General features: G+C 36.8%; 1 protein-coding gene across 1 annotated transcript in view; it reads right to left on the bottom strand.

Annotated features, from left to right (window-relative positions):
• The window catches only part of slc36a1 (solute carrier family 36 member 1), a 52619-nt gene extending 29740 nt beyond the window's left edge, over positions 1-22879 (bottom strand). The window contains exons 1-11 of the mRNA XM_048176065.1: positions 22688-22879; positions 20790-20899; positions 19259-19370; positions 19094-19184; positions 16959-17047; positions 15171-15260; positions 14304-14388; positions 13373-13591; positions 12291-12389; positions 12016-12182; positions 10203-10372 (exon numbers count right to left, since the gene is read on the bottom strand). Coding sequence (XP_048032022.1) covers positions 10203-10372; positions 12016-12182; positions 12291-12389; positions 13373-13591; positions 14304-14388; positions 15171-15260; positions 16959-17047; positions 19094-19184; positions 19259-19370; positions 20790-20817 — 1150 coding nt within the window. The 5' untranslated portion in view covers positions 20818-20899; positions 22688-22879. The remainder of the gene's footprint in view (positions 1-10202; positions 10373-12015; positions 12183-12290; positions 12390-13372; positions 13592-14303; positions 14389-15170; positions 15261-16958; positions 17048-19093; positions 19185-19258; positions 19371-20789; positions 20900-22687) is intronic.
• Between the last annotated feature and the right edge of the window lie 48 nt (positions 22880-22927).

Here is a 22927-nt window from a genome sequence, read left to right as displayed (position 1 = left end):
GGATACAAATTCTCAAGCAACAGGCCTCCTGTACTTTAATTCGGCAACTTTTATTCATGCCACCGCGACAAACTCAGAGGTACTGGATGAGAGATGAGGTGAGAGGAATTTGATTTGTGGCTTCTTGCTTGACGCTTGCTCTCGTTTGCCGTCAAAACGGTTGACCACTGCCGTGTGTGTATTATGTGTCCTGTGGCAAAATGTGGCGAAAACTCCCACATGACGTTAATAGTGTGATTAAGGTGTGTACATGTCTATAATGCACTCCAATAATGTGACTAAAATAGGAATAGTCCACCTGTCTTAATTGGATTTGTGTTTACTTCGAGTATGACTTTAGTCGGATTAAGGTAATAAAACATCGCTGTTTACATGGTCCTTTCTTAATCAGAGTATTGTCTTAACCCTATTAATATCGGATTACTGCTGTCCATGTAAATGTACTGTAGTCACTGAGCCTGTGTCTGTCACTTGTCCTCTTAAAAGTGGAAGCTTGTGCGTAGCTTTGTTGCATTATATTGAAACTTTGTTGATGTTGTTATTGTCATGCGTGTTCTGGTTATTTGCGCATGATTAAACATGAGTCTTTATATGGCGATAAAACAAAGCTTTGTTGCGTTTTTTTTTTTTTTTGAAGTGGGGATTGGGGGTGTGCCAACCTGTTTGGGACATAGAAAAGGGTGCGCAGGAAAAAAAGTTTGGGAACCGCTGCCCTAGATTCAAAAATTGAATTTACCTTGGCATAGTTGAATAACAAGAGTTCAGTACATGGAAATGACATACAGTGAGTCTCAAACTCCATCGTTTCCTCCTTCTTATATAAATCTCATTTGTTTAAAAGACCTCCGAAGAACAGGCGAATCTCAACATAACACTGACTGTTACGTAACAGTCGGGGTGTACGCCCCCCAATATTTGCATATGCCAGCCCACGTTCCCAACATTATGAAAGGCATTAGACAAGGGCAGCCAGTATTAACGTCTGGATGTGCACAGCTGAATCATCAGACTAGGTTAGCAAGCAAGAACAATAGCGAAAAATGGCAGATGGAGCGATAATAACTGACATGATCATTGATATCATAATATTTTTTAGTGATGTTTGTAAATTGTCTTTCTAAATGTTTCGTTAGCATGTTGCTAATGTACTGTTAAACGTGGTTAAAGTTACCATCATTTCTTACTGTATTCACGGAGACAAGACTGTCGTTATTTTCATTTTTTAAACACTTGCAGTCTGTATAATTCATAAACACAACTTCATTCTTTATAAATCTCTCCAACAGTGTGTAATGTTAGCTTTAGCCACTCATTCAGAATCAAATGTAAACATCCAAATAAATACCATACTTATGCGATTAGACATGCTGCATGACGAACACTTTGTAAAGATCCATTTTGAGGGTTATATTAGCTGTGTGAACTTTGTTTATGGTGTTTAAGGCAAGCAAGAGCTCTTGGGGTGTGGAGCACGAGATTTAAAGGGGCCGCGTACAATGAATCGGCACATTTATAATGATAGGCAGTTAAAAAAAAAAAACTATGGGGTATTTTGAGCTGAAACTTCACAGACACATTCAGGGGACACTTAAGACATATTACATCTTTTAAAAACATGTTCTTCGGCACCTTTAAGGTTGAACCACTGTAGTCACATGGATTATTTTAACGCTGTCTTTACCTTTCTGGGCCTTGAAAGGTGCAATGATGTTGCTGCTGTTCGTGCTTCAGAAACCCTCGGATTTCATCAAAAACATCTTAATTTGTGTCCTTAAGATGAATGAAGGTCTTACAGGTTTGGGGCGACATTAGGGTGAGTAATTAATGGGTAATTAATTTCATTTTTGGGTGAACTAACCCTTTAAGCATGTCATATGTGACCCGTCACGGAAACCAGGGACACAAGTCGGCAGCACAACTCTCGAGCAAAATGAGAAAGAAATTGGTGATTTTCGTTTTTTTGCAGAATCTGTTAGTTGAGATCATGAAGAAGCCTTTCCGTGTTTGAGATAGCAGTATTGGTATATTTAAAAGCGTACATTTTGAGGTTGAAATCGGCTTGTTTTTCGGAGACTCTAGCACGCAGTAGGGGCGTGTCATTGTCTGTGTGTATTTCCATACTGGGAAGCGTGGCTACTTACTATGCAGCGCTCTGGCCGGCTCTAGCTGATATCAAAATTCAATGAATGTTTTGAAGTACTTCTTCGACAAGCCGGATGCTTATGAACAAGCGCTCACTGATTCTGAAGACGATCTGAGCGACGATGAAAGCGGCATAATAAGACATTACCTCTCTGGAGTCGGGTAACACGCCGGCGCATTTTGCAGGATTTTTTTCACATTGCAGCAAAACAGACTTAAAATACTCCGTCATTTTTTGTCATAGAGACATAAGTAATATATCAATTGAAACTATAGAATGTCTTCTTTTATTTGTGTACTCAGAGTAAAAACAAAATGTTGTGCTTTTTGAAAAATAAAGAAAACTAACATTATGCGTGATCTCTTGTCTCCCTCTGAACGAAGTCCAATCTGATAGTTCTCAGAAAATGAACTGTAACTTAGTGAATACTAATCATAAAAAAATTATACTTAGCCTATGTCTGAAAAAACATTGAAATGTCAAGTGTTAAAATGTGTAAGTCAAATCGAAAACAAACCTTCTGTGTTTATGTAATCTGTATGAAAAGAGAGCCATGTCAGAAGTCCGTGATTCAGCTCATTATCCGCTAATGCGGCCACGCCCACGGAGCCAGCGCTATTCAGACGCAAATTCAGTCAATACATGCATTCATCGTCTCAATCGTGTATTTATTGACTTGACAAAAGTGTTTTGAATAGCCATAGTTAGCGATCTCTGGCCTCTCTGTTAGTCCAGTTATTTCCTGGATTGCCTATTCTTCTTTAACAGGCTTCTCAGGTGAGAACATTTCATTTCATGATTATAGTGACCAAAATGATCACGGTTATCACAGAATCCTGTTCAAAAAGTCAATTCACCAAGTTTTATGTGGAAAACCAGCAAATAAAAAATAAAATTAGCATCAATATGTACTTTTTCTTTACATAAACATTAAAATAATAACATTAAAAATGATGGGCAGATTTTAAAGGAGTGTCTTGCAACATGTTATCTACAATGCACAAGTTCAAATAGAGTTTTGACAAAAAAGTCACATATTTCAGCCTCTAAATCATTTTTATAAAAGTCAAAAAAGATAAATTACTGACATTTACAATGCACATTAACCTTTATTATTAATAGTATGCGGTCCATGCAGCTTTACAGGGGGTATGGCTTATCTAAATGAGATGTAAATGAGCCCTATTGTCACTCCCAGCAGGTGAGAACAGGCGAGAACTGCAACTTTAGAGGCGTTTTTCTCCCTATAGAGCTTTCTTGATTGCCTACCTTCAAATGGCCACAACTTCTCCAAATATTATCAGATTTCCATGTGTCACACATCGTTGGAAAGCTTGGAGACTGCACTTTCAGAATCTGTGAATAACTCAAAATGCCCCAAAACCGACTTGTGTCCCTACTTTCCGTGACTGGTCACATGTATGTAACAGCCAGTCTACTCTCTGCTGTCTGCGTCGACCTAAAAATGTGACTTTTTTTCCCCTAATCTTTTAGAGTATTAAAATAATGCACTTCACAAGTCGCTGCGATATGCTTAGTTATCGCGATATGTAGATTTGCTATTTTTCGATCATTTTGATATATTTTATACAATTTTGCTCTTAAGTACATTTATCTTGTTTTAAGGAAACAAGACAAAAAAAATAATAATAATAATAATAATAATAATATTAATATATATATATATATATATATATATATATATATATATATATATATATATATATATATATATATATATATATATATATATACACACATAAATTTTTTTCCCAGTGAAAAAAAAAAACAGGCAGAGATACACATTATGACAGCTGCGACGGGTGACAACAGGAAGGACTGTCCACTTAACCATGTTAAGCACAAATGTGTTGCTGGCTCTACAATCTGGACCCAAAGTCAGTGACTTTCAAATGGAGGGTGTTTGTGAATGGCTAAAAATGTCTGGTAGCTGAAAACCATGTGAACTAAATGGCTATTGGAGCGTCCAGCACTCTGTCAAAGTATCATTCTGAGAAAATGACAACAGATTGTGGTCAGCACAAGCCTGGCGCAAAGCGTGATGAACTGTGAAGGTGCTTTGACGGCATCTTCACCTCAGAGACTCACATCCTGTGTGATTAATATTCAGAAAGCTGACCAACCTATAAATTACAGGCCTTACACCCTGTAATTGATCTGCTAAATCACAACCCTGATTTTAATGGGGAGAAACAATCTCTGGCTGTTAGTTTATTAAGCTTATGGTTTGTTTAATTTAAAAGCATATTTGGAAAAAAAACAAAACTTGAGACTGGAAAAAAATGACTACAATTTAATTTCACAATAAACTAATTTCTTCTGTTTTTAATAATGTAATAGAGCAGTGACCTGCACTCGAGACAGGTGAACTGCTAATATTTGATGTGACGTGTGGAAATATATTTACCTTGTCATTTGTGGTGTGGGTCGGGAATCAATAAACATGGGCAGACTTTCAAAAGGTCCTGTGCTTATTTGCGCTCTGTAGTCTATAGTCCATCAAAGGTTTCTATTTACAACACGATTTGCAGCATTGAGCATTATAGCCAATTGCGCTGCGACTGAAGTGACTGACAGCTTTAATCGTTATTAAGCGAGCGCTCTTTGCTCACTTTCTGTATATAATCTAATCACAATTTGATTAATTTTTTTTTTTTTTTTTTTTGGGGTGCTAAGAGGACCAACAGCCACATATATACTGTAGAGGTTCAAGAGAATTAACCGCATTTAAATTTAGAGTGAATCTGCTAAAATATCCCTGGTATTTTTTGACAGTAAAGGCTCATATTTGGCTATATGTTCTTCTAACTTACGGAGAACTCTAAAGGTGATGATACACGTGGCAACTTTTTGAGCAATGTTGCTGGGCAGTGTTGCGTCAACAGGCAACAAAAGCCTATGGTGTGATTTATGCACATTTGTTCAAAATAGCCTGTGTGGGCAGATATTTCACATGATGTAGGCATAAGTTTTGTACTGTTTACATGATGGATACGTGTTCTCATCTTTTTTTCTGTTAATTATTACCATGTTGAGCTGTGTGTCTATTTTTCTTAAATGCATCAACTCAGAACACTTAATGTTATCTTGGTTTGACTGCTTAGATTACATGAGAAATAAAATAAATAATTATGCCTAACTAAGATACAACATGGGTGCGGTTCGGGTCACGGCCTTTATGTCAAACGGGTCGGGTCATGTACAGAATTAAATTAGTGCTGCTGTCGGATAACGGGTCAGGTGTTCTTTTGTGCAGGCTATAACACAGAAGCACATACTAATGATTAACAACCTTGTAGCTCACAGTAAGGTTTATAAGTTATATGGTTGAAAATCTATTTCACTATGAAGAAATTGAAAGAGTTTTTACTGTTGAACTCTATAATAACCCAAAACAATAGCCTACTGAACATTCCTGCCTTATAACTTGTCTTTCAGAAAAAATCGTGCAAGACTGAAATATAATTATATTTTCATTGTTAAGAAAACTTTTCTGCTTTCAGTTATGTGCATCAAGCAACGAATGACAACAAACGTTTTTTATCCTTTCTATTTATATTCGTTAGCTCTTATTAAAAGTATAGAGAAATATGGTTCTATGAAAGAGAATTATCTTAAGTTTGATAAGCTGGGATTTATATTATTGTCCTTTAGAAAACACATTGCCATGGCTTCAGCTGAAGTCAGTTTTCCTTTGACTGCTTGAAATACAACTCCCTCAAGGTCAAGAGAAGATGTTCATCACGTGTTCACGCTGGGTCATGCATGAAAACCCATTCAGGTGAGGAGATAAACAGGCATCACAATTGACATCACAGCTAATGCGTCACACGACATTTTCATTCACATCGATTTTCAAAAAGCCAAATGATTATGTTTTTCTTTAAAAAAACAACAAAACAACAACATCAAGCACAATGCCTTGGGCGATTTAAACTCGAAAGGCCTATCTCTCCCGGCACCTGCTACCCATGACGACAGTGACATTATCACATGGAGGTTTGCAAAAAAACGAGGTTTGCAAAAAAACAATGTTTACAATGCTCAATTTAACTAATAACCAAATATAATCTCGCAGCTGCAGATCCGAGTCCATGCCAACACCACAATGCTGACAATTTTCCCTCCATGCTTGAATGCCATTAGCATGACAGCTGAAATGGTACCCTTAATGTTTCAGCTTTAAACCACTTCAAAAGCAACTAGGTCAACACAACACCACAGAAACACAAGGAGCATATAGTACTTCATTTAATCCTATTCAAACAATTAAAGGTCCCATTCTTCTTGATCCCATGTTTCAAACTTTAGTTAGTGTGTAATGTTGTTGTTAGAGTATAAATAAAATCTGTAAAATTTTAAAGCTCAAAGTCGCCTACATCGAACGGCCAGTTTGGACTACATCCCTCTACTTCCTTCTTTAATGACGTCACCAAAACAGTTTTTTGACTAACCTCCGCCCACAGGAATACACAAAAAAGGGGGCGTGGTCTTGTTGCGCTCCCACGGAGAAGAGCAAGAGTTGCGTTTGTAGAGTGTGTTTGTCGCCATGTCGTCAAAACGCTGTTATTTTCATCCCGCAGTCCAATCACCTTTGTTTGGCCTTTCCAGGGACGCTGTACTTAGAGATCAATGGTTACAATTTATGTTTAACTTGGTTCCCGAAAATTATAATCCACATGTAAAACTATGTGCAGCACATTTTGCTGAGGACAGCTTCCTCAATCTCAATCAGTTTAATGCCGGATTCGCACAAAGATTATTCTTGAAAGATGGAGCAGAAGCTGCTGTCGAATTACAACACAGGAACCGCTGGCACAATCAGAACTCGTTACGTATTTCTGAAGGAGGGACTTCATAGAACAAGGAAGTCATCAGCCCGTTTTTATGACAGTGGAAACAACGGTATACAGATAAGTAAGTTATGTGAAAAATACTGTGTTTTTTTTACACGCAAAACATGAACACATGTTATATTGCACACTATAAACACAATCAAAGCTTCAAAAAAAACACGAAAAACGGGACCTTTAACACATTTTTTCCACGCACCATGCACATACATACATTATATGTTTTCCTGACTCTGTTTTGCTTAAGTGTTATCTGACATAATTAAGATATTTTTTAAATTTTATATTATATATACAGTGGGTACGGAAAGTATTCAGACCCCCTTACGTTTTTCACTCTTTGTTATATTGCAGCCATTTGTTAAAATCATTTAAGTTCATTTTTTTTCCTCATTAATGTACACACAGCACCCCATATTGACAGAAAAACACAGAATTGTTGACATTGTTGACATTTTTGCATGGTCCTAAGTATTCAGACCCTTTGCTCAGTATTTAGTAGAAGCACCCTTTTGATCTAATACAGCCATGAGTCTTTTTGGGAAAGATGCAACAAGTTTTTCACACCTGGATTTGGGGATCCTCTGCCATTCCTCCTTGCAGATCCTCTCCAGTTCTGTCAGGTTGGATGGTAAACGTTGGTGGACAGCCAATATTAGGTCTCTCCAGAGATGCTCAATTGGGTTTAAGTCAGGGCTCTGGCTGGGCCATTCAAGAACAGTCACAGAGTTGTTGTGAAGCCACTCCTTCATTATTTTGCTTAGGGTCATTGTCTTGTTGGAAGGTAAACCTTCGGCCCAGTCTGAGGTCCTGAGCACTCTGGAGAAGGTTTTCGTCCAGGATATCCCTGTACTTGGCCGCATTCATCTTTCCCTCGATTGCAACCAGTCGTCCTGTCCCTGCAGCTGAAAAACACCCCCACAGCATGATGCTGCCACCACCATGCTTCACTGTTGGCACTGTATTGGACAGGTAAAGAGCAGTGCCTGGTTTTCTCCACACATACCGCTTAGAATTAAGGCCAAAAAGTTCTATCTTGGTCTCATCAGACCAGAGAATCTTATTTCTCACCATCTTGGCAAACTCCATGCGGGCTTTCATGTGTCTTGCACTGAGGAGAGGCTTCCGTCGGGCCACTCTGCCATAAAGCCCTGACTGGTGGAGGGCTGCAGTGATGGTTGACTTTCTACAACTTTCTCCCATCTCCCGACTGCACCTGTGGAGCTCAGCCACAGTGATCTTTGGGTTCTTCTTTACCTCTCTCACCAAGGCTCTTCTCCCCCGATAGCTCAGTTTGGCCGGACGACCAGCTCTAGGAAGGGTTCTGGTCGTCCCAAACGTCTTCCATTTAAGGATTATGAAGGCCACTGTGCTCTTAGGAACCTTAAGTACAGCAGAAATGTTTTTGTTACCTTGGCCAGATCTGTGCCTTGCCACAATTCTGTCTCTGAGCTCTTCAGGCAGTTCCTTTGACCTCATGATTCTCATTTGCTCTGACATGCACTGTGAGCTGTAAGGTCTTATATAGACAGGTGTGTGGCTTTCCTAATCAAGTCCAGTCAGTATAATCAAACACAGCTGGACTCAAATGAAGGTGTAGAACCATCTCAAGGATGATCAGAAGAAATGGACAGCACCTGAGTTAAATATATGAGTGTCACAGCAAAGGGTCTGAATACTTAGGACCATGTGATATTTCAGTTTTTCTTTTTTAATACATCTGCAAAAATGTCAACAATTCTGTGTTTTTCTGTCAATATGGGGTGCTGTGTGTACATTAATGAGGAAAAAAATGAACTTAAGTGATTTTAGCAAATGGCTGCAATATAACAAAGAGTGAAAAATTTAAGGGGGTCTGAATACTTTCCGTACCCACTGTATATATATATATATGTTCATTTATATTTACAATTAGGGGTGTAACGGTACATCGTTATATCAAGATATCAAGATATTAAAAAAAATGCGAAATGTATTGTTGATGTAAACAATATAATTTGCAATTTAAAATTTTATCCAAGCCTCAGCTTACTGTATTTATAAGGTATAATTCACCCAAAAATATAATTTCTGTCATCATGTAGGCCTACCCTAATAAGACCAAACCTATAAGAATTTCATTCGCGTTGGAGATTAATATTTTGTAAATAAAGTGGTAACATTTTTTTTTGCACAAAAAAAGCACTCACATCACTTCATAAAACGGAGGTTAAACCATTGGAGTCATGTGGATTATTTTAATGATGTCTTTACTACCTTTCTGGGACTTGAAAGTGTAAGTTGCAGATTTCTCAGATTTCTTTAAATAGATCTTCATTTGTGTTCCGAAGATGAACAAAAGTCTTACAGGTTTGGAACGACATGAGGGTGAGTAATTAATGACAGAATTTTAATTTTTGGGTGAACTAACCTTTTAAGATTAACAGGCTGCTCATGTACGTGGACGCAGTGTTAACAGGGTGATGCAGTGTTCAAGACTGCCTCCTAGTGAAGAAAATACTGCCATAGCAGAACAGTCACTGCTGCTCATGTGAGATCACACCTCACGTGTCAAACAGGAATTGCCAACCTCGGGTTTCAAGGGAAATCAATACAGCTGCCTTAAAAAAAAAAAAAAAGACTAACCCTGGATATTTCTAAAAATATATGTTAAAGGCATGGGAGGTAGCTGTTTTGTTGAAAGTGGTTCGGTCGAGCATAAGCCATTCATGGCTATTAAAAAAAAATGGAGGCATGATTACCTTCATCTACAGAAAAAGAGGCACGCTTTCATGTCCACTACCTGCCCACCTTCTTCGACCCACCGACTTTGTGCAACCAAAACACAGAGCTCATTTATTTTCAGCACTCCATCCAAATATCTATCACAGGGCTGAGTCACATGCGGAGAACATTCTCTGTTGTGTTCAAGGTTTGGTTCATTTCAGAAAAAAGTGACAAAAGGTAAAAATAGACTTCGTCTAACAATGACAAATGCCCTGCAAAGTGCCTGAACAACCTTGAGCCGCGGTGAAAAGGAGAAGTTTGACACTCGCATGAACGTTTTCCCAAGCAAATGAGCCGTTGAAAACGCTCCTGACTTTTGACGCAAGCGGGCCAATGGCTGATGGATGAAAGACTGCTGGAGTGAAAAGGTTTAAGAAGCGTTTGGTTTGTTAAGGTGTTTCTGTTGCAGCATGACTCACATGTGAGGCCTACGAGAGCCACGCGGATGCTGAGGTCCACCATCACCGCCCACCTGGGACCACAGCGCGCCACCGCCGGCGGGATCAGAATTTCTGCTGACACGTAGAACTGCAGAGCGTAGGTGATGTAGATTCCGAAAGAGTAAAGCAGCTTCACGATCTGATATAACCTACAGAACAGACAGACATTACACACATTTCTGCAGCCATTTATGTCAAACTACCTTTAAAAAGTTTAGAGTTAGTATGATGATCAGTTTTTGAAAGAAGTCTCACCAAAGCTGCATTTATTTGATCAAAAATACTGTAAAAACAGTAATATTGTGAAATATTATTACAATTTTAAAAAACCTTTTCAATTTGTATATATTTTGAAATGTAATTTATTCCTGTGATCAAAGCGGAATTTTCAGCATCATTACTCCAGTCTTCAGTGTCACGTGATCCTTCAGAAATCATTCTAATATGCTGATTTGCTGCTCAAGAAACATTTCTTATTATCAATGATGAAAACAGTGCTGCTTCATATTTTTGTGGAAACTTAATTTTTTTTCAGGATTCTTTAATAAATAAAAAACATTTTTTGAAATAGAAAACAAATTAATGTATCCTTGCTGAACAAACATATTCATTTTTTAAAAAAACATTACAGACTCAAAATTGTCTTTACTATCACCTTTGAATAATTTAATGTGTCCTTACTGAATAAAAGCATTATTTATTTATTTTTTTTTTAATTGTATTTTACCTCAAACTTTTGAACGAGCAACACGTACACAAATAATATTTGAAAAACAATTTGTTGATCCTTTTTTAATTTGTGAATATGGGTAATGGCATGATAGTAATGAATTAACAGAATGATTACTAATGCCCAAACTACAGTAGAAACCCTGAAGTCTTGTATAATTTCAGTTTTATGATTCTTTTTCATCATCATCATAATCAACAAAATATAAATAAAAAGTGGGACTAGAAGAAAATACACATTAAAGGGTTAGTTCACCAAAAAATGTCATTATTTACTCACCCTCATGTCGTTCCACACCCGTAAGACCTTCGTTCATCTTCAAAACACAAATTAAGATATTTTTGATAAAATCCAGTGAGGCCTCAGTGAGGCCTGCATAGACAGCAAGAAAATTAACACTTTCAATGCCCAGAAAGCTACTAAAGACGTATTTAGTAGAGAATAAATTTTGTGCACCAAAAAAACAAAATAATGACTTTATTCAACAATATCTAGTGATGGACGATTTCAAAACACTGCTTCATGAATCTTTGAAGCTTTTGTTTCGAATCAGTGGTTCGGAGCGTGTATCAAACTGCCAAAATCACGCCCCCCAGTGGTGAACCATTGAAATTTCTAAACGTTTCGAAACACTTATGACATAACGAAGCCTCGTTTACTGAATTCACGTGATTTTGGCAGTTTGATACATGCGTCGAACCACTGATTTGAAACAAAAGATTCGCAAAGCTTCATGAATCAGTGTTTTGAATTCGCCCATCACTAGATATTGTCGAATAAAGTCATTATTTTGTTTTTTTGGTGTACAAAAAGTATTTTCGTCACTTCATAACATTAAGGTTGAACCACTGTAGTGTTTTAAATATGTCTTTAGTACCTTTCTGGGCACTGAAAGTGTTAATGGCCTCACTGAGCCATCAGATTTTATGAAAAATATCCTAATTTGTGTTCCTAAGATAAATGAAGGTCTTACGGGTGTGGAACGACATGAGGGTGAGTAATTAATGACAGGATTTTCATTTTTGGGTGAACTAACCCTTTAAAAGATTCTCTGGCACTCACCAGCACAGCGGTAAGTTTAATGTGATGCTTCCTCGAATGTGCTCTCCAAAGCCAATGTAGCCAATGGTGCCCAGGGAGATGTAGAGGGTGGTGACGATGCCCATGCCGAGATACAGAACCATGGGGAACTTTCTGGGATTCTGCATCTTATTCTCAAGTGGTAGCACCTGTAAATGATGAAGATCCAGAGCAACACCTTTTTGAATTGAACTTTTTTCACCTGAATATTATTTCTGTGGCGACAAACATAATATCAGAGCAAAAGAAAAACTCACAACTCCAATTCCCTCAAAGGCGAATATTGCCGTTCCAAAGAAGAGAGGATAGTCAACGCCTCTTCCCACCAGTGGGAGGTTGACGGGGTATGGGATATTCTGACAATGGAATGCATATACAGCAAATACTTCTTATTAGTTATTCATTGTAACTCATTTTTTTGTTTAAAACTGTTAAAATCTCTGACAATATGATGATATGATAGAAGTTTCAGATATAAATCAGACTAATCTTAAATACTGTTTTGAAGCACAAATGTAATGCAAATGAAGTCATGGTGATTTTACAGTGATCTTATGACATGCTGTGCTGGTTAAATATGCATTAAAAGAACATTTTGTGTCCTTTTGGCAGCTCTGTAAGCATTCTTGTGAACAATTTGCAATCTTCAGCCAACTTCCTCTTTCCGTTTCCCCATGACAAATTTTCTTCTCTCACTGAAAAATTGTGTTATCCACTTGCTCGATTCTCAGTAGCTGCCTTGCCAATTACAAGTGGAGGGTCTGATTTAAAGCATTTAAAGCTGTTCAATAGGAAACAGGCTCTAAAAAACAACCCCGAAACCTGTCATTTACACTTAAATCTTCATCCATAACATCTGAGACTCAATCAGCAGCCCAGGGGAGAGAGCTTGGCCCTGAAGATTGCTTGGAGCAAAGGATCTATTGTTGTATCATTTCAAGCCTAAGAAACTTTGATTCCACTTAAAGCGCACCTATTATGCAAAATTCACTTTTATAAGGTGTTTGAACACTGATGTGTCCACAGTGTGTGTAAACAACCAGCACATAATGGTGAAAATTCACCCACTAATCATAAATATTCTCTCCAAATGATGTTTTTTTGATGCAAGTTCATATTAGTTAAAGACACCTAATATAAAGTGTGACCCCCTGAAAAGTGTGTTTGTGCTATCAATGTGTTTAAAAAAATACCGATTGGATTAATACTTTGTTATGCAATGCAATTACAATCATACATAGCGTAGCTTAAGCACAATAAATAATGTATGTAACAAAGATACACTTTCAACACATTTTGTGTTCTCTGAGTGTTTAATTGCGTGTTTAATGTGTCTTACCGTCAGACAGTAGTAGTATATGAGGACCAGGCTGACACACATGGAAATGTTTGCTACAAACGACAGAGGAGCCAAGTACTTGAGGTTGCGGATAAAAACCAGCACGATGACAAAGGGCAGGAAGAAGAGCATGTAGAGGCGAGAGTCGTAGCTGGGAACAATCAATGCTGTCTCGTTGTTGTGACAGTTCACTGTTGTCGCATTGGCAGTCTCAACCACCTACAATATGCAAATTAGTGGATTATTTTATGGCAATAACAGTATGACGGTAACACTTTACAATAAGGTTCATTAGTTAACATTAGTTAAATACATTAGTTAACATGAACTAATAATGAACTGCACTTATACAGTATTTATTCACCTTTGTTAATGTTAATTTCAAAATTTACTAATACATTATTAAAACATTAGTTGTTAACATTAGCTAATGCACTGTGAACTAACATGAACAAACAATTAATTAACCTTAACGAAGGTTCGTGAATACAATAACATGCTTAACTTATGAACCTTATTGTAAAGTGTTACCAATATGACAGATTGTACTGAGAGAATTTTACATTTCTAGGTTCAAATTAAAGAAAGGGGAGAAGCAAACACAGGTGGTTTATCCAAATTAAGCAAAAGGAAATGCTGCCCTCTTGTGGTGATAAAAAAAATGCTCACAGCATTTCTTTGATGCATTTACATTCTATAAATTTGGCAGAAGTTTTATCCAAAGGGACAATGCATTTAGGGTAAACATTTTTAGCCGTTTTTACATTCTTCACAAATAAAACCAATGACTTTTGCATCTAGCAAAATTTTCTAAAAGCTGGCCAACAGAAACTACTGTTTTCTTTGGGTTCTTATTTAATAACATGACAATAATGGAAATTGTGCTGTTTAATGTGGACAAAACCTTTCTTCTGTTTTAAAAGTCTCTCACCTGTTTGACATTGTCACTGAGGAACACGAAGTACACGCAGCAGAAGCCCAGCTGGGTTATGTTGAGGAACAAATTTACCACACGCCTGAAAGCCAAAAAACAGAAACAAAACTATATGTTCAAGTGCAGGCCAAACTATTTTTTTTAGCAAACTAAATGTCAGAAGTTTATTTAGACAAGCTTTCCAGTAAGCACACATAGTTTCAGCAAGGTTTTTGCTGAAACAGAAAATAATATTTTTTATTCAGCAAAGATGCATTAAATTGATCAAAAGTGACAGTAAAGACATTTATAATGTTATTTCAAAATAATGCTGTTCTTTTTAACTTCTATTCATCAAAAATAAATAACAGTTTTCACAAAAATATTATGCAGCACAACTGTTTTCAGGATTGATAGTAATCAGAAATGTTTCTTGAGCATCAAATCATCATATTAGAATGATTTCTGAAGGATCATGTGACACTGAAGACTGGAGTAATAATGCTGAAAATTCGGTTTTGATCACTGGAATAAACTACATTTTAAAATGGAAATCAAATAGAAAACTGTTGCTTTACACTGTAATAATATTTCACAATATAATCTTTTTTTGATCAAATAAATGGAGCCTTGGTGAGCATAAGAGACTTCTTCCACAAACATTAAAACAATCTTACAGACTCCAACCATTTGAACAGTGGTGTTTAATTACTATATATGCTATCATGTGCAAGATGTACAGAAATCAGGTGCTGCAAGTGTCACAAGTGACAAGTGGTCAAAGATTATGGTGAGAACAGCACAAACTGTGCTACTGAATTATATATATATATATATAAAAAAAAAAACTGCCTCGTAAGCACTGAAACAAAGTCCTTTAGTTACCTTCCCCATATAGAGTGTCTGCTCAGCCACGGCACGTTCTCCATGCCATATTCCACTGCATCTCCATAGGAAAGAAAGGGCTTGCCCATCCTAAACACAGACAATATTTCATTTAGTAAAATAGAAGGATTAAATAAATAAAAACTGTGTTATTTAACAATCAATTGCATGACAGAAACACAAAAAAAATACAGACACCTAAATTTAATTATCAGACCATGGATTAATGAATGAATTATTTGTCCAATCAATTCAAGAGTCAGCCCTATATTGGTAGATAAATTAAGCAACTTTAAGCTTTTATTAAAAAAAAAAAAAAAAAAAAAAAAATCTAAACTCTTTGGCCAAATGCAGATGATAAAGGAAACAAAACTAGATAAAAAAAAAAGTTTGTCGAGACAAACTTTAAGTTGGCTTGAAAAAGCCGGTCCAGAAAGTTTGAAGCAGTTTTAAAAGTTTTCAGTTTGAAAGTTTCAGTTTTAGTTTAGTAATTTTGATAGAGTACTAGGGTGCTCTGTGTGGTTGCTAAGGTGTTGCTATGCGGTTGCTAGGGTACTCGGGGTGGTTGCTAGGGTGTTGCTATGCGGTTGCTAGGGTACTCGGGATGGTTGCTAAGGTATTCTGGGTGGTTGCTAGGGTGTTGCTACGCGGTTGCTAGGGTGTTGCTATGCGGTTGCTAAGGTACTCGGGGTGGTCACTAGGGTGTTGCTGTGCGGTTGCTAAGGTACTCAGGGTTGTCACTATGGTGTTGCTATACGGTTGCTAGGGTACTCAGGTGGTCGCTAAGGTGTTGCTATGCGGTTGCTAGGGTACTCGGGTGGTCGCTAAGGTGTTGCTATGCGGTTGCTAGGGTACTCGGGATGGTTGCTAGGGTGTTGCTATGCGGTTGCTATGCGGTTGCTAAGGTACTCAGGGTGGTCACTATGGTGTTGCTATACGGTTGCTAGGGTACTCAGGTGGTCACTAAGGTGTTGCTATGCGGTTGCTAGGGTACTCAGGATAGTTGCTAAGGTATTCTGGGTGGTTGCTAGGGTGTTGCTACGTGGTTGCTAGGGTGTTGCTATGCAGTTGCTAAGGTACTCGGGGTGGTCACTATGGTGTTGCTGTGCGGTTGCTATGGTACTCAGGGTAGTCGCTAAGGTGTTGCTATGTGGTTGCTATGGTACTCGGGGTGGTCGCTCTGGTGTTGCTATACGGTTGCTAGGGTACTCAGGTGGTCGCTAAGGTGTTGCTATGCGGTTGCTAGGGTACTCAGGTGGTTGATAGGGTGTTGCTAGATTTAGTTTGATAGATTTAGTTTGATAGATAGATTTAGTTTGCTAGATTTAGTTTGCTAGATTTAGTTAGATAGATAGATAGATAGATAGATAGATAGATAGATAGATAGATAGATAGATAGATAGATAGATAGATAGATAGATAGATAGATAGATAGATAGATAGATAAACAGTCTTGGCTCATTTGAACATTCCGTCAATGAAAGTCAATGGGATTTTTCCGAGGTTTAACAGTCTTTTTTAGGAAAACCGTAAGTTGGATCAGTTAGAAAAGATATAGCACACTAAGTCAGAACAGTCTGAAGATCTGACCCGGGTTTGGAGTATGTAGAGTTCAAGCTCTAGGAGGAGTTAAGAGTTGGAAATTTTAGTCTCAGAAGAAAATAGCCTAACAGTAAGTTGGCTTTTTCAGCCAACTTAATTAAACTCAAATTCACCATGGCAGAAAAAAACTGTCAAGAACATATGACGGGCAGTATTTCTAAAAATATTAAAGCTGTTTATCCTTACTTTACACTTAGATGATGTGAACATTTCACAAGGAGGCTCATGCAATGTACAGCCACTATACCCATGGCCAGAAGACTTAAAGGTCCCACCTGCAACACGAGAAGAGACAGAGAACATCACGTCAATGAAAATGCATGGTTAACTTGTTAACTGTGATCCCCTTTTTGAACACAGGCGTGAAAATGCACTATACAAACTTAAATGCCACATTGAGAATTGTTATTACAATTTAATATAGCTGGTTTCTATTTAAATATATTGTAAAATGTAATTTATTCCTGTGATGTCAAAGCTGAATTTTCAGCATCATTACTGCAGTCTTCAGTGTCACATGATCCTTCAGAAATCATTCTAATATGCTGATCTGCTGCTCAAGAAACATTATCAGTGTTGAACACAGAATGAGCACTCTATTTTTTCCTGCATATTTACAACACTTGTTTGTGCATCCCTACTATGCAGTCTAGAGAACACTTTCATAGTAATGATGTGGTACAACTACACAAAGCATCCCTAAAAATACAACTGACAAAAAGGTCAAAGCGTGATATTCGTCCGATAAGTCTGGCAGGAGGCATTCGTCAGGGACGTGTCCACACGTCTGCGTAATCTTTGATTAGGTAGAAACACTTGTCAGACTGTGTCTTTTTGTCCCTGTGTCCTCAGCTGATGCTGAGAGAGAGGTTTTAGTGCCCTTCAGAGGCTGAAAACATGGCTCCACAGTACAATCACACAATGTGTATATAGCTGTGTCACACACGCAAAGAGAAGTCAAAGAGAATGATCGCTCAGCAATTTTTTGCTTGCATAGAGAACCACAAAAAATGTCATCAGGAATTTGAACACAGCCCTAACCTTTAGTATTATACTTAGTTTGTGCTATGGACATGAATGAGACACTAAATTACGCAGATTGTTGTGGGAGGGTGCACTATTATTTTTCAAAACATCATGATTTGACTGGTGCATAAAAAGGAAATAGAAAAAAAATATATATCAAATAAATTAAAAGTTTGGGGTCAGTACAATTTCTTTTTATAGAAATTAATACTTTTATTCAGAATGAAGGACACATTAAAATTGATAACGTTTGGCAGTAAATACATTTAAATTTATGTTACAAAAGATTTATATTCAAATAAACTGTTTTCTTTTGAACTTTATACTCATCAAAGAATCCTAAAAAAAAAAAAAAAAAAAGTATCACAGTTTCCACAAAAATATGAAGAAGAACAACTGGTTTTTTTTTTGATTCATAATAATCAGAAATGTTTTTTGAGCAGCAAATCATCATATTAGAATGATTTCTGAAGCATCATGTGACACTGAAGACTGGAGTAATGATGCTGAAAATTCAGCTTTGATCACAGGAATAATATTACATTGTAAAATATAATAAAATAGAAAATGGTCATAACAGCAAATTAAATTAAATTCACAATATTACTGTTTTTACTGTATTTTTGATTAAATAAATGCAGGTTTGATGAGCATAAAATACTTCAAATCTTTCCGGCGCTAAACTTTTTAATGGTAGTGTACACTGAAGCAGGAAAACAAAAATCGTGGGACCGGAATATGAAGTATTAAATTACTAAAAAGTAAAAAATTAAAAATAAATGTTATAATCTTGCCAACATTTTATTTACTCAACCAGGGATCCAGACTGACTAAATGCTCACATTTTGCAAACTTTTTTTGTGCCAGTGACACTAAAATTTGTTAGAAGTCGCACTGATCACCAATATTTGCCATGGATTTACTATAGTAATACTAACTGTAACCATGGTATTTTGGCAGAAATGTGGTATATTCATACTGAATGTAAATATATTAAAGCATGTCATGTATAATGTATAAAAATCTACAGGAGTAATGAACTATATGCCTGTTCAAAAATCAAAAGGTGCAACAGGTGTGGAAGTTCTTAAATATCATAACACTTACGAGAAACATGACAGAAACAAAACTGAAAGGCTGACATGATGTTGACATACAGATCATGATCAGATAAGGACATGCACCAACTAACACAATGAGGACGCAAGATAAAGCAGAACACAAGACCAGAACAGTTAAAAATAAAACAGACAGCATCATGAGCATTCATCTCCAAATTAAATTTTCTGTCCTACCAGGAGTCCTGCATTCTTGACAGCCAGAGGCAAGCCGAGCAGTCCCGTGCCAATATTTCCTTTTAGTAAATGAATTATGGTCTGAAAAAACCTGAAAAAGTAAAACAAAATTAAAACAGGTCTATGAACATAAAGGTTTTAAAAGGCGAAGATCACAGCGCTTACGAGGATCCTGTTCTTCCTCCGATCCGTTCATATTCTGTGTGCCGTGGGGAACCTGGTGAACGGATGGGCTCATCTTCAGTGGGGCTCTCCGCTCTTCTGGAAAAGTTTGGGCCTAGGATCAACACACAAATAAAGCTTTCACATAATATTAAACTTTCAAAAAAAAAAAAAAAAAAAACACACACACACACACAAATGCTACCGTTCAAAAGTTTGGTGTCTGCAAGATTTATTAATATTTTTATAAGTCTCTTATGGGTCTTATGTGCCAATTTATTTGATCAAAAATACAATTATTTTAATGCATTTTAAAATGTAATTTATTCCTGTAATCAAAGCTGAATTTTCAGCATCATTACTCCAGTCATCAGTGTCACATGATCCTTCAGAAATCATTCTAATATGATGATTTGATGCTCAAGAAACATTTCTGATTATTATCAATGTTGAAAACAGTTGTGCTGCTTCATATTTTTGTGGAAACTGTTATACACTGTTTTTCATTATTATTCAATGAATAGAAAATTCAAAATAACAGTATGTATTTGAATTAATAATCTTTTGTAACATTATAAATGTCTACTGTTCAATTTTGATCAATTTAATGCATCTTACTGTATTAAAGGGGTGGTTGATTATGATTTCACTTTTTTAACTTTAGTTAGTGTGTAATGTTGCTGTTTCACTTTTTAAGGACTACAACAAATAGCTGGTAGGGACTACAACGAGCTTCTTCCTGGGTTGGTGACATCACTAACCCTAAAATTTACATAAACCCCACCCCCGAGAACACACAACAAAGGGGGCGGGGTCATGTTGGGCTGCTTTAGAGAAGAGGAAGAGTTGTTGTAGTAGAGTGTTGTTGTCATGCCGTCATTTTACACCGGACTGCTTCACAAACGAGGGTCAATTCAACGCTGGATTTGCACTAAAGATCAACATGATGACACATGCTAGTGGATGAGTTGAATCAACTCCACAGCAACTACATACATTTATCCACTAACCATTCAGAAACGTCTAAAAGTTTTAACTTCTTCCTGAGTCTCTCCATCAGTGTCGACTCCGGTTTGATCAATGTAAGGCTGAACACCGTTACTGACAATCCTCATTTTGGCTGCGTGAGATTCTCCAGCTTTGTTGTTGTTGAGCTGTTAAAGCTCCGCCCTCCAGCTCTGGCCGGGAGCAGCAGCTCATTTGCATTTAAAGGAACACACACAAAAACGGTGTGTTTTTGCTCACGCCCAAATAGGGGCAAATTTGACAAGCTATAATAAATGATCTGTGGGGGATTTTGAACTGAAACTTCACAGACACTTTCTGGGGACACCAGAGACTTATATTACATCTTGTAAATGGGGCATAACAGGTCCCCTTTAATTTCTTAAAAAAAAAAAATATTACTGACTTCAAACCTTTCGAACAGTAGTGTATGTTTGTTCATTAATTTAAAACATCATCTATGCTAAGCCAAAAAAAAAAAAACAACAGTCACAATCAGTGTCCCATATTGCAAAGGAAATTGGTTTACCATCCTGATAGTTGATATCAGAGGCCATGCTTGCTTTGGTAGGGTGTAATTTGCCACTGATAGCTTCACTGATCAAAAGCTTCCCTGCGGAGACGCTGCATCTACAGGCTCTGTGATCGCAGACAAATGAACAGAGTTAATAGCCCTCCCAGAACACATGCATGACGCACAACGTGCCCTTTCTGCGTCATTATATTTATATCTCAGGGCTAAAAACAATGTGAGGATTTCAAACATGCAAAATGACTATGCAATCAACATTAGTTATATCTGACACTTTAATATAGCAGTAAGAATCTCACAGAACAGCTCAAATGAACTACTGCATCATTCACATCCATCATCTGTATTATTATGCATATAGAGAAAAAGAATTAATAATGTGTTGTCTAATTGTCAGATATGTAATATGTAAACGGCAAACAAAAGTGTGTATATATATATATATATATATATATATATATATATATATACACACACACACACACACACACTGCCCTCCAAAAGTTTGGAAACACCCCTGGCAAAGTGTGGTTTTGGACGATATCAGCATAAATCCTTATCATTTTTTGGTGCAAATACATTAAAGTAACTTGACATTATCATTGAAGACCAGCAATAATAATTTTCATTTTGATTACATAATAATGGCAATATATATATATGTCAAAGTCAGACACGCCCCTTTGCCAGCTGTGATGCTGGTTACTGGTTTAAACTTGGCCCAGGTTTGTAAAAGATTTAAGTTTAGAATACAATGAACCAATCAGAACCCAGGTTAGGTCAGATAGCTGCTAATGCTGGATATTTTGATGAATTGAAAATTTAAGTTTTTTCTATGTATAAACTGTTTATGTAATAAAATATGTTTTCATAGTTTGTGATGTCCCTTATCAGTGCAAAATTATCACAAATTAAAAAAGATTCATGCCAATATTGTCCAAAACCCCACTTTTCTAGGGCATTTCCAAACTTCTGGAGGGCAGTATAATATATCTATATATATGTAAATATCTTCTGACACCATCACTCTACTACGAAACTGACACAGTATGTTTTGTATGTATTTGATATTAAACCTTACGAGTGTGAAACACACGTCAGAAAGATGTCACAACTATTTGAACTTGTTCCAAAGCCACATTATTTCAGCAAACTCATTCAGCCACTGTGTAAAAGCTGTAACTGACATTTTTAAGCCACAAAACATAGATAAACTCACAACAAAGCCTAATTCTTTTGCTACAGATATGAGAGCATTAAAACCACACTATATGATAATGCAAAGCAGCTCTGTTCAATGCTGACACATGATCTAAAATCAATGTTTAACTTTGGAGTGGCCAGTGCTTTGTCTTAAACACATTTCCCACTGACTGCATCCTTAATGTCTCGTATCCAAAAGTCAAATCAATATAAAAACAGATCAATGTAAAAATGAAAGCCTTTCATGACCATGCACTTGTTGTTGAAGTAAATTTGGTAACACTTTACAATAAGGTTCATTTAATGTATTAACTAACATGAACCATGAGCAATACATTTGTATTTATTAATCTTTGCTAATAAAAAAATACAGTAATTAATAGTTTATTCATATTAGTTCACTAATGTTAAAATCTTTTGATTATAAAATGTATGTTAAATGTTGTGATTAGCATTGACTAATGTTGTATAAGTATTGTTATTGTTAATTCAATTTAACTTACAGTTATCAAATGACAAATTATTTAATTTATGTCTCGTTCACGACAGTAATAGGTGGTAATAAAGTGTAATGTTTTCAAAAATAAGCAGTAATATGTCCTGCCTTCAGCTGTCAGTGCTGTCACAACCAAACATCTTGTTTATCTTGCTAATGTTGTGCTACATACATGAGATGACAAACATGTACTTACCGTAAGCACCGCTGAATGATATTCACCTACTGTATAAAGCTCATAAAGTCCATATCTGAACCCGGACATACTAAAACAGCAGCACAGACGCGAACAAACAAGCAGACATGATATGATGACCCGTATCTGCTCTTCTCCTGAGATTGTGTATCCGCCTCTGCGGTCACATGACCATCAGCATGTGCCGGTCAGCTGATTTCACTTCTGCCTGTACAGAGCAAACCAACAAACATCACTAAT

The sequence above is a fragment of the Megalobrama amblycephala genome, linkage group LG23 (assembly GCF_018812025.1).
Source record: "Megalobrama amblycephala isolate DHTTF-2021 linkage group LG23, ASM1881202v1, whole genome shotgun sequence".
Classification (NCBI taxonomy): domain Eukaryota; kingdom Metazoa; phylum Chordata; class Actinopteri; order Cypriniformes; family Xenocyprididae; genus Megalobrama; species Megalobrama amblycephala.
This window is presented reverse-complemented; position numbering and strand designations above follow the sequence as displayed.